The sequence below is a fragment of the Populus alba genome, chromosome 7 (assembly GCF_005239225.2).
Source record: "Populus alba chromosome 7, ASM523922v2, whole genome shotgun sequence".
Lineage (NCBI taxonomy): Eukaryota > Viridiplantae > Streptophyta > Magnoliopsida > Malpighiales > Salicaceae > Populus > Populus alba.
In genome coordinates, this window is record NC_133290.1 from 10,696,096 (window position 1) to 10,708,546 (window position 12,451).

Here is a 12,451-nt window from a genome sequence, read left to right on the forward strand (position 1 = left end):
GATTGGGAATCCTAGTTTTTGTCCACATTATATGCTGCGACAGTAATTGATCATCTGTTTCTTTTAAAAATCTATAGTGCAGGACTCTTACATTTAGGATATGAAGTCCCTTGAATACATTACGAAGGTATATCACAACTATATTGAATAAAAGTGCATCGCTTACAATGTCACCCTATTTTGCAATTCTATTTGTCTTAGCTTGTCTTGGTTTATTTTGTTCATGCACTGCACAATATTTATTTTCTAAAGGGCCATTCTCTGGGTATAATTGAATGCGTCTCAGATTGCCACTGGCAAGCTTGCAGGTTTGAGTTGCAACCTGCATTGGCAGGACAGACACTAGGTTTGATTTTATTGTACTCTCTGTTGCATGTTAAGTGACATGGCTTGGTGCTTTGAATGAGATTTCAATAAGATGCATTTTAAATTGTAAGACCTGGTTATTTATCCATCTCTTCATTTTGAATAAAGCATGTTCTTCTCCTTCTCAGGTCTATAACCACTTTGACATGAAGCATGAAACTGCTGCTCTTTTAGAGGCACGAGCATGGCAGTCTTCTGAGCAGTGGTTTCACCGTTATGATAAAGACCAAAATGAAGACCTCCTTGAATCAATGCGATATTTCATTGAAGCAGCTGGAGTTCACTCTTCCATTGATGCTGGAAATAAAACTCGCAGAGCTTGTGCTCATGCATCCCTTGTTTCCCTGCAAATTCGAATGCCAGATTGCAAGTGGCTGAACCTGTCTGAAACCAATACCAGGCGATTATTAGTTGAGCAATCCCGTTTCCAGGAGGCCTTAATTGTTGCTGAAGCCTATGGTCTTAACCAGCCAAGTGAGTGGGCACTGGTGCTTTGGAATCAGATGTTAAAACCAGAACTAACAGAAGAGTTTGTCGCTGAATTTGTGGCTGTTCTTCCACTTCAGCCATCAATGCTTGTTGAATTGGCAAGGTTCTACAGGGCTGAGGTAGCAGCCAGAGGTGACCAATCCCAATTCTCAGTTTGGCTGACTGGAGGAGGTTTACCTGCAGAATGGGCTAAATATCTGGAGAGATCGTTTAGATGCTTGTTAAAGAGGACTCGGGATTTGAGGTCAAGGGTGCAGCTGGCCACCACGGCAACTGGTTTTAGTGATATCCTTGATGTTTGCATGAAAGCATTGGACAAGGTCCCTGACAATGCTGCGCCACTAGTCCTCAGGAAAGGTCACGGCGGTGCCTACCTTCCGCTGATGTGAAAAATGGCAGTGTAAAGGTGGTGGTTATAGCAACTCCTGACTTGATTACGATGGAAGGTGATTGAAAATATCGGTGATAACAGCTAGATGCTATATCCTCTTAATGTCTTGTGATGGACCGGAAATTGGCCCAGTTGTAAATTAGCAAAGAGTTTGAAGAACTAGGAATATACAAAGATCAGCTCAATTAGTTTATACAACTGAAACAGTGTAAATTGGATTGGTTCTTTTTCGCGTTTTGGTGGTGTTCAATTTGGGGCTAGTTTTATTTCCCATTGATGCCATGAGCGAGGCCAAGTTCATTTTTGTAACAAATGTGTACAGTATGTCTATATGAAGTTGCAAAATTCTTTCTGACGAGACATTGTGTGGTGATCTCTCGTATGCCTACAGATTAACGTGCCGTCTACTGATGTTGGTTCGTGAGGAGGAGGGGCCTAAGGTGACATGGGGTCCTACAAGATCATGTTGAAGAGAAGGTCCTTTCTAACTTTTTGCAAATTATTCTGAATTTATTTATTGATATAAAAAGTTTTAAATGCATTAAAATCCGGATGTCTAAGAATCCATTATATTAATATTAATAAATATATTCACAAAATACTATTAATTAGAATAATATTTTGATTTATTTTTAATTTAACCCTTTTAACAATCCGATCTTTTTATTTAGTTTTTTTTTTTTTAATATTATGTTATTGGTTTTATGAATTTATTTTTTTGTTTCTATCGATTTCAACCTATATTAAAAATGCAAGGCGTTCATGAAGAACTATAGTTGATAACCATAAGCAAACCAATCTACAGATGGAAGCATTGATGGTTACAATGAAATCTTCAAACAACTGAGAAGGAAGGAGTAAACAACTACAATTCTGATGGATTGATTCCCACTTCTAGAGGTTGCAATCGTGGAGATGTTAGGGAAAATCAAGAAACAGTCGAGAAGGAAGGAGTAAATAACTTCATTCGTGATGGTGTGATTATCATTTCTAGAGGTTGCAATCGTGGAGATATTAGGGAAAATCAAGAAACAGCCGAGAAGGAAGGAGTAAAAACTCCAATTCTGATTGATTGATTCCTATTTCTAGAGGTTGTAATCGTGGAGATGTTAGGGAAAATCAAGAAACAGCCGAGAAGGAAGGAGTAAAACCTCCAATTCTGATGGATTGATTCCCACTTCTAGAGGTTGCAATCGTGGAGATGTTATGGAAAATCAAGAAACAGCCGAGAAGAAAAGAGTAAACAACTCCATTCCTGATGGTGTGATTACCATTTCTAGAGGTTGCAACGTGAAGATGTTGGGAGAAATCAAGAAGTTCAGAGAAGGAGATACAATGTAGCCTTGCCAAGAATTGACTTACCAACTCAATTCTCTCTAGTTCTTCTCAATCTCTATCTATTCTTCTTCTATTTCTCTCTAATTTCTTTGTTTTGTTAAGAGGAACCTCAACTGAGTAAAAAAATTGAAAAACTAAGAACATCAGAAAAAAAAAAAATTGAAAAAACCAAACTGTTAAAAAAAAAATCAATTAAACGGATTAAAATTTGAAAAAACTGATTATTTCAATTCGGTTTTAGTTTTATAAGTCTAAAATCAAAAAAATCAAACCGAATTAAATCCAAACAAAAAAAATTAAAAAAAAACCTGAACAAACTGAGCCAAACCTGTTTGAGCAGGTTTTTTGTCCTAAAAAACCAAACCAAACCAAACCGAAATCAATCAGTTTAAACCGGTTTCGGTTTTTTTTTTTTTAAATTGGTTTAATTATATTTTTTATATATAAAAACAAAACCAAACAAAAAATAATTATCCCGGCATCAACAAAGGTGTTAAGGAAAAGAAAAGAAAAAACTACTACTGAACTCTAGGCAGGGGATTATTTTATTTGTTTTTCTATTTTAAAACTAATTAATCAATTCTCCTAAACTATATATAGATTGAGGTCTGTATACAGGCTTGGCAAATTCCGTTATTCCAATGGGCCTTAGTTCTTAGTTATGCAAGCAACCGGCGAAAATTATCAAGTTTTTTCTGAATTTACCAATACTATATTTAATCATATTCACAAACACGATGGTATTTATAGTCAATTAGTCATCTTCTTCATACATACATATATATACAGAGAGAGTAAAAGATATCTTAGGTTATAAAGACTCAAATGACCGTTTTTCTCATTTAAAAAGTATAATGACAATATTTAATAACTTTGATTTTCATGGTAATTTTTATTTTTTACCAAAACAATCCAACAATATACCTAGAGAATAGCTTCCTTTTTTATTATTTTATGTCTGTGTATGGTTAAAGAAGCATGGTTTTGTATATGGTGTCGTCATTCTTTAATGCTAAAATCATACAGGTAGATAGATATATGGAATCCTCGTAGCCTTTCTCAGAAATCAACGACACTGCCAGTCATCTGCGTTATTTTCATATACAGGTGCATTCTCTTGAGTAAATTAGCCTAAAAACAATCTAAAACATGGAGCCATGTAGCCAAAATTCTCAAAATGGGAACCGGCTGCTGCGAATGGTGGTGCATGTGAGGCATATTTGCAAGGATCATGACTTGCTAAGCTGCAATGGCTAGCTAGCAGAAAAGGACTTGTCTGGAGAGTATTTTGAGGAGAAGATTTAAGTATCAATTAATCAGAATAATGATTGTCTCCTTTGATTGCTTTCTGATTGCTCCATAATCTTCTCCTCGAAATATTCTCTAATAATACCTAATGAGATCATCAGTTAAATACCAGTAGAAAAAAAGGGGGGCAGAGATGGATCTTGGCAAACGTTACACCCCCTTTCACCTCATGACAATCACACACTAAATTTAACTTCTTTCCCTCCCATTTCTGGTGGCCGCATAAAACTTCGTCAAAAACAGCAAATCTGTCAGAGTTAGTATCTAATTTTTTGATGCATCATTTGTCATTTGAGTTTAAAGGCCCTGAAAAAACCGAGCCCCTCTAAACTCTCGTTTAACCATCCCTTCTCATTCAAGTCTCTCAACTCCCATTGCTTCTAACATTACCTTGATAATATTTTCTTGCAGTTTGATCTGGCTCAGACCATGTCCAGAACCGGGCTGCTAGTATGGTCATATTGTTTGATTCTGGCATCAGTCAATGTTGTTCACGTCCTTTCTTCAACAGTCTTACCAGGTATAGGCGTGAACTGGGGCACGATGGCGTCGAATCCATTGCCGCGTAATATAGTGGTTAACATGTTGAAAGACAATGGCATCGCTAAGGTTAAGCTTTTCGATTCTGATTCTCCGACCTTAAAGGCCTTGGCTGGCACAGGCATTGAGGTCATGGTTGGCATCCCTAATAACCAGATGTACATAGTAGCCGGTGATATAGAGGATGCCGAAGCTTGGGTGAAAGAAAATATCACCGCGTATCTTCATAATGGGGGTGTTGACATCAAGTTAGTTGAAATCTTATTTTCCATCTCTGTTTGTTCATGCTTTTCACCTCTGTTCTATATGAATTCTGCTTGCTATTGCATTGAATTGATCCTTGCTCAATCTGCCTTCGTAGATATGTGGCTGTTGGGAATGAGCCTTTCTTGTCGAGCTATAACAACACATATGACAATATTACATTCCCAGCATTGCAAAACGTTCAAAAGGCTTTGGACAAAGCTGGAGTCGGGGACAAAATCAAAGCCACAGTTGCTCTTAATGCTGATGTTTATGAATCCCTTTCGGAAAAACCGTCCGGTGGTGATTTCCGTAAGGACGTAAAGGATATCATGATTCAGATTATCAAGTTTCTCCATCAAAATAAGGCTCCCTTCGTCGTTAACATTTATCCATTCCTTAGTCTGTATCAAAACGCTGGCTTCCCCTTCGATTATGCCTTCTTCGATGGTGGCAAAACAATCTCGGATAAAAATGTTTCATACAGCAATGTGTTTGATGCAAATTACGATACACTAGTTTGGACGCTGAAGAAGAATGGTGTTGGTGATTTGAAGATCATAATTGGAGAAGTTGGTTGGCCTACAGATGGTAACTTTAATGCTAACGACAAACTAGCTAAGAAGTTCTATGACGGTCTCCTAAAAAAGTTGGTCGCAAAGCAGGGAACCCCTCTCCGACCAGGCGAATTGGAATTGTATCTCTTTAGCCTAATCGACGAGAATCAGAAGAGCATTGAACCAGGACATTTTGAGAGACATTGGGGGCTCTTTTACTATGATGGAAAGCCAAAGTTTCCAATAGATTTATCCGGAAAAGGCAACGACAAGATGCTCATAGCAGCAAAGGGAGTTCAGTACATGTCACCTCGGTGGTGTGTGCTTAATGAGGAGAACAAGAACTTGAGCATGATAGCAGATGAAATCAGCTATGCTTGCTCTTCGGCTGATTGCACAAGCTTGGGTTATGGATCATCATGCAACAAAATGGACATTAATGGCAATGTTTCTTATGCTTTTAATATGTACTTCCAAATGCAGGATCAAGGTGATTATGCATGCAATTTCAATGGATTAGCTATGATGGTTAAAACAAATGCCTCTCGGGGAAACTGTCTTTTCCCATTGCAGCTTGTAGGAGCTGGAGAGAGGCTCGAATTGGCATATGGAGTAAGCATCATTGCAGGATTAATGTTGGCATTTTTCTCCCTGATGTAATAACATCAGGCTCATAATACCAATTCACCGCATTGGTATTGTAAGCTTTTATCATTTGTTTAGTATCATTTTCTTCTTCAGTCGCTTGGCTATTGACATAATGAGATAATTTTTCTAATCTTTTATCCGTAGTCCACCTCAGAGTATGAGTGGAATTCGATCTCTAATCTCTAGCTAAAACGACACAAAGAGGTTTCTTTAGTAATAATGATCAAGTTTTACCACTACTAGTGCCAATTATTCCCATTTCTTTCAGTGATGTGCTGTTAGCTTTAGCATTTGGAGCAATCAATCTGCGTTTTGTATATTAAACTAACATGCAAGATTTTGGTGTTATGCCTATTAAAATCTGATTATGTGATCTTTCAATCGCAAATTACATCTTGACAACTATCCTATACTCGCCAATCTGCAAGAATTTTAGTTGCCTCGCCAGAAACCAATCTCTTGCTCTCCTTTTCTGCAGGGTAGGCCCCATCTGGACTAAATAGGACTGTACTGCTTGTAATGAAACAAACCCCAACTAAAATCATCGGATACGTTCACGATTGTCCAAACTTCATTAGAGATAACACCATTGTCCAAGACGCTAAAGCAAAATGTTCCCAGAATTTTGCTTCTTTCGATGCGACACTTTCGTCTCCTCCAAACTACCTTCCCTTCTAGAGTTTTGACCTGGAAAACTGGCTCGTAACAAAATGAACCCTTTGCCTTTCCCCTGTAGAATAACTGACACTGGCAGGGAAATTGATCATAAGCTGGGTTCTGTCCTGGAATCACTCGCCAGCTCCAATCCAGACTCCCCAACCAACCCACAAAAAGAACCTCTCCAGTTTTAGCCATGGGAGACACAAAAGGTTTTTCGGGGACCTTAGCAGCCAATTCAAAACAATTGTTCTTCTGCAACACACGCAGAGAAAATGCTTCCAGGTTTAGACTTTCGTAAGAAGTAATACATCTATATTTACACACCTGATCGACTGGGCTTCATTTGTTCAAGCATTGAAGAACGTTCCAGCAGTTAGGATCCAATGGGAAAGTTTAATATCTGTGGCCTACAGCTCTTATCCATGCAGTTCAAGGTAGAAAACCCCTTTGATCTCAGGCTCTTTAGGATTGGAACAGGTCTTATATACGCATTGATTTTTAATAGAAAGCAGAACCTAATGTCATCCAAATTATGCCAGTCCCATGCTTTGGATACAGTCTGCACTACATCCATAGAATCACTTGTTTTCTCTGACTGAGAAATTCCAAATAAGGATCCACTGGTCTCATTCTGAACGTAAGATCCTCCTAATTTGTTCACTAGATTCGGAGATGAGGTAAAGCATTCAATGTTTGAAACACTTTTTGTCACAACTTGTTTCCAATATCCATGACCGGTATATAGACAAATTTTTTTCCCAAGGATTCCATACTTATACAAGCTCAAACTCATATAAATTTCTCATTTAAATAACTCAATTGAAGTTCAAATTAACAATAATAACAAAACTAACTTTATAATATAATTTGATTATCTTAATACAAGAGTTAATATAAATTTATAATTGTGAAATACTAACTAGACATAAAAAAAAAAAGTATTAATTACAACCTAAAAAGTAGGTTTTGAAGGTCCAACAAAAGTGACATGTTAACGAGTTATGAGTCTAGAAAAAAAAAATGAGAGTGAGTTCAACAACTCAATAAGTAAATATCGTTCAATATACATACACGAGATAATACAACAATAAGGAATATATATACTAATATGGTTTTAGGTTCTTATAGCAAACTTTTCTCAAATAGGTCATAACAAGAATATCATAAGATAAAGCTCGTTAGAAAATCAAAATGCAATAAGCATGAAGCTTTATACTGTGAAATGATCAGTCTACACAGATAAGTGACTCCCCTGACCATCTAGAGTTCGGATACGATATGCATAAAGACTAACATTATCCTGTTAACATGGATATTATGATTAGCATACCATAGGTTCATATCATAATCAAATAGACAGATTCATATATCAAGGCTTAACTCATGACATCAATCAAATGAAAAGCTATCAATTTAGAAGTCAATTCAAAAGTATATATTAGTTCATATCAATAATTCATATTCAACAATTGATCATGCTTTATCGTAACGAGAATAATAATAAACACACACACACATAATTCAATTCGTATTAACAATTTAAATATTTATATTATTTCTTATGTATGTGAAAACTTATTCACTCACCTGACTCAAAAGAAAAAATAACTCTAAAGCAGATACCAAAAGCAATCCTATTGATGTCTCGCAAGTAGAATATCAGGATTATCTGAATACAAAAGGAGATATACTAAAAAATAACTCGAAAAAGAACGTATAATCTATTTAATACACTTAACTAAGGGTCTAACTCATAAACATATATGTTTATGAACCAAACTAGTTATTTTTTCTAAAAACCTAAAAATTAAATAGTTTTCTCGAAATTCAATTAAGAAAAACAAATAATAAAACTTGATAATAATTCACCAAATAACTAAGATCTCGAATTTTGGAATTTTGTAAAAAACTAGGGACCAATTTGGAATTTTATCAGATTTTTAGGGGTCAAATTATAATTTTGTCAAATTAGAGGACTAAGCTAAAAATATCATAAATATAATGGAATTTTGCCCATAATTCAACCTCAATTCTATCCAGAATCTTGAATTATGCTCCAGGGACCGATCTAAAATTTTATCAAATTTATAGGGGTCAAATTGTAATTTTATCAAATTGAGGACCAAACTAAAAATGTCATAAATTCATAACTATAATGGAATTTTGCCTATAATTCATCTTCAATTCTGTCCAGAATCTCAAATTATGCTCTAGGGATCAATATGTAATTTTTTCAATGTTTGGTGACTAAACTGTAATTTTTACAAATTGAGCGACCAAAATGAAATTTCATCATTTCAACCTCAAATCCATATTTTCCCACAGATCACTTACTGATATAACAAAATCTTTAATTCAAAAACAGTTATTAAACCCAGACCGGCCTGTCGGGTCAACCTAGTGGCTGGATTGATCCGAGTTTGTTAAAATACCGGCTGTTTCGGCAAAACCCGGTTGACCTATGACCTAGGCAAACCCGAACGAGACCCGATGTTTTTTTTCTTTTCAAATATGGTTTTTCTCCTATACCCCTCTTTTTCTATATTTTTTTAGTTGGTTATTAACACTTTTTAAAGTTCACTATATAGATATTAAAAAAATATTTTATTTTTTCAATGTAGGATTTGAAACCATTTAGTATATATACTCTATGTTTCCAAGAAAAAAGTTATTTTTTCAATGTAGGATTTAAAACCTTTTTATATATATACTCTATATTCACAAGAAAAATAAAACCCTTTAGTATATATACTATATGTTCACAAGAAAAAAATTATGTTTTTTCAATGTGAAATAAAAAAACTTTTTGGTTTAAATACTTCAACTAAAAAGGATAACATAATATCTTTTTAATGTGGGTTTTGAAACCCTTTAATATATATACTCTATGTTCCCAAGAAAAAAAGTTATTTTTTCAATGTTGGATTTGAAACCATTTAGTATATATACTATGTTCCTAAGAAAAAAAATTATTTTTTCAATATAAGATTTGAAGCCTTTTTATATATATAATCTATGTTCATAAGAAAAAAGTTATGTTTTTTCAATGTGGGATAAAAAAAACCTTTTGTTTTAAATACTTCAATAACATAATATATTTTCAATGTAAGATTTGAAGTTTTTTAATGTATATACTTTATATTCACAAAAAAAAAAAAAAGTTATTCTATCAATGTGGGATTTGAAGCCCTTTAATAAATATACTCTATGTTCACAATAAAAAAGCTATGTTTTTTCAATGTGGAATAAAAAAAAAATGGTTTAAATACTTCAACTTGAAATGATAATATAATATTTTTTTTCAATATGAGATAAAAATAAAATAAAATATTATTTTAAACTTGATTATTTACAACATGTATAGCCTATATTCATATGGATTTTATTTTTCTTAATTCAAATATTAAAATTTTAAATATATTTTTTTTAATTTTTTCGGGTTAATCCGAGTTGACCCATGAAACCCGAGACCCGGCCTCTTGGCCGGGTCAACCTCCTGGTCAGGTTTGATAGCTATGAATTCAAATTCATCATTTAAATAAATCATAACTCAAAATTATCATCATTCCCTAAAATTTTCAAAATCAACTAAATAAATCATTATCCATTACAATTAACCTATAATATTTCAATCAATTCATCAAATAAACTCAAAACAAAATAGAAAATCAAAGCTAAATAGCATAGTTATACATAACCAAAGTGTAAATCTTACCTTAGGGGTTTATTTCTTCTAATCATTTTCTCCTTACTTTAATCTTTCCTTCTTTTCTTTTCTTATTTCTTTCCCTCTCACAGTTCTCTCTCTCAAAATTCAGATCTCTCTCTCTCTCTCTTTTTCTTTTTATTTATATTTATCAAGTTTTATTCAATTACCACAATACTTCATGTTCATTTATACCTATTGTCTAAGACTCTAAGGACTTTGTTGTCATTTCCTATTAATTCTTTTTTTTATTTTCAAAACATCACAATTTCCTCATCTTATAAAAATTTCATCCTCAAAACTTAACAAAAGTACTTAAATACCTACCGAAACTATCGAAAACATGAGGATACTCCTCGCGCATCTTGTCCTCGAGCTCTCATGTCGCTTCCTTGCACAAATGACTTTTTCAAGGCTAGAACACCAAGACCCCAGCTGAGCAGCTTGGTGAGATTTTAAGATATAACTTATATTATTTTTTAACAAATCTTCTTAAATGAAAGTCTTTTGGACTTGAAACTTATACAGACTCATATTATTTTTTTGTTTAATTTTTATCAAATAAATGGGGATAGTAAAATTCAAACTCGTGACCATTTGATCATCAAGGCTCTAATACAATATTAAAAAACTATTTTTACCTAATAATTTAAGCTGTTAAGCGAGTTTCTAAAATTATATTATTCCGTAAGAGAAAGAAATATATGATACTATAAAGGAGGGTGCTGTTACCAGCAAATCAGCAGGAGGAATTGGTGTATCTGTCCACAACACCAGCGGATGATAGTGTTGTGGACCCACTTTTAGCACTACATCTGGCATTTTTTGGGATTTATTTTTCAGCCTTACAAAAGACTGAAATGACAACTGCTGAAAGGGAACTTGACCAGAACACCAACTATGACTGGAACCGAATTCAAGAAAGTAGACAGGATGCGGAACCCATTTTCGGACCAGGTTATACAGGACTTGTGAGTCTTGGAAACAACTGCTACATGGCTGCAACGATGCAAGTTGTGTTTTCAACTCGGTCCTTCAATTCACGATACTGCATTAACCAAAGCTCGGAAATGGCATTTGAGATGGCTCCTGCTGATCCAACTGCAGACTTAAGTACACAGCTTACAAAGCTGCCACCTGGTATGCTTCCTGGCAAGCAATCGGTTCCAGCATTGGAGAATGATGATAAGGCTAATGCCAGAACCACCCTAGTGGCAAGAAAAGGAGTTGGGAAGGCAAATTCTGCAATAAAGCAGATTCTTCAAATGAACACTAATGGAGGTTTGGCTTCTGCAATTTTCACAAGTTGTCCTTGAGATCAAGGACATTTTCAAGGAAGAATAATGTTGAAGAAGGAATGACAGTAGTAAGAGTTCAGAGGATTTTCAAGGAAGAATAATGTTGAAGAAGGAATGACATTTTAAGGCAAAAATTAATATCATGGAGATATTAAGTTTCAAGTATTAAGTATTTAAGTGCTTTATTTTGATATTATATATATATATATATATATATATATATATATAATAGTATTAAAAAGTTAATTACGAGAGCTCATTCACCAACTTTCATTTAATTTATTATAAAAACCCATAATTATAAATATTTAAAAAGAAGTATTTCTTTTCATAAGTATCTTTTTCTTTTTTATTCATTTACAAACTAATTCAATAATAAACCGCAGCCTAATAGGAAACCAGTTTTAAGAGACGGGTTGTTTTTAGAGACATGGTTAGAGACACTCGTGTGGTGGAGTGTGGACAAACTGTCTGAAGCCTTTATGTCCTAAGAATAGGAAAAAAGTTCTGTTCCTCGGACGAATTTTATCCGACAATATAAAAATGTTTTTAACTTTCAATTGGTTTGGAAAATGTTTAAAATTAAGCTGCCTTCCCTTTCTTCCAGTTAAAACGGTAACAACAGGATTTATTCAGACATCCTTAAATTCGAGTTTTATTATTAGTTTTCTTTTCTTCCTGATGATGTAATATGCATGCTTTTTTCCTTTTTCTTTTTCTTTTTTTAATAATGATGCACCCCACACACACACACACACACACACACACTTCAATGCATAAATATTTTGTAAAATCATGAGATCTATCCCTTGTTGCCCAGAACAGAACTTGATAGTATGTTTTGCATGAAAATATAAAAAAGAAACTGAGGCATATCCTCTTCAGCATTGATGCCTAGACTCATACG

At 34.3% G+C, this 12,451-nt stretch overlaps 1 protein-coding gene and 1 pseudogene across 1 annotated transcript; one reads left to right on the forward strand and one right to left on the reverse strand.

The window, feature by feature from the left end:
* Positions 1 to 4,164: 4,164 nt before the first annotated feature.
* LOC118049651 (glucan endo-1,3-beta-glucosidase 8) lies at positions 4,165 to 5,895 on the forward strand. The gene is made up of 2 exons (XM_035059708.2): positions 4,165 to 4,680; positions 4,794 to 5,895. Exons 1-2 carry the CDS (start codon positions 4,322 to 4,324, stop codon positions 5,890 to 5,892), a joined length of 1,458 nt encoding a protein of 485 aa, XP_034915599.1. The 5' UTR covers positions 4,165 to 4,321; the 3' UTR covers positions 5,893 to 5,895.
* A 392-nt stretch (positions 5,896 to 6,287) lies between these two features.
* LOC118049689 (uncharacterized) lies at positions 6,288 to 7,333 on the reverse strand (annotated as a pseudogene).
* Positions 7,334 to 12,451: the final 5,118 nt, after the last annotated feature.

Bases quoted from the DNA above. Each gene is read 5' to 3' on its own strand.
- LOC118049651 (XM_035059708.2), top strand. From the start codon at position 4,322: ATGTCCAGAACCGGGCTGCTAGTATGGTCATATTGTTTGATTCTGGCA. The intron at 4,681-4,793 runs GTTAGTTGAAAT...CTGCCTTCGTAG, and splicing joins AATGGGGGTGTTGACATCAA to ATATGTGGCTGTTGGGAATG.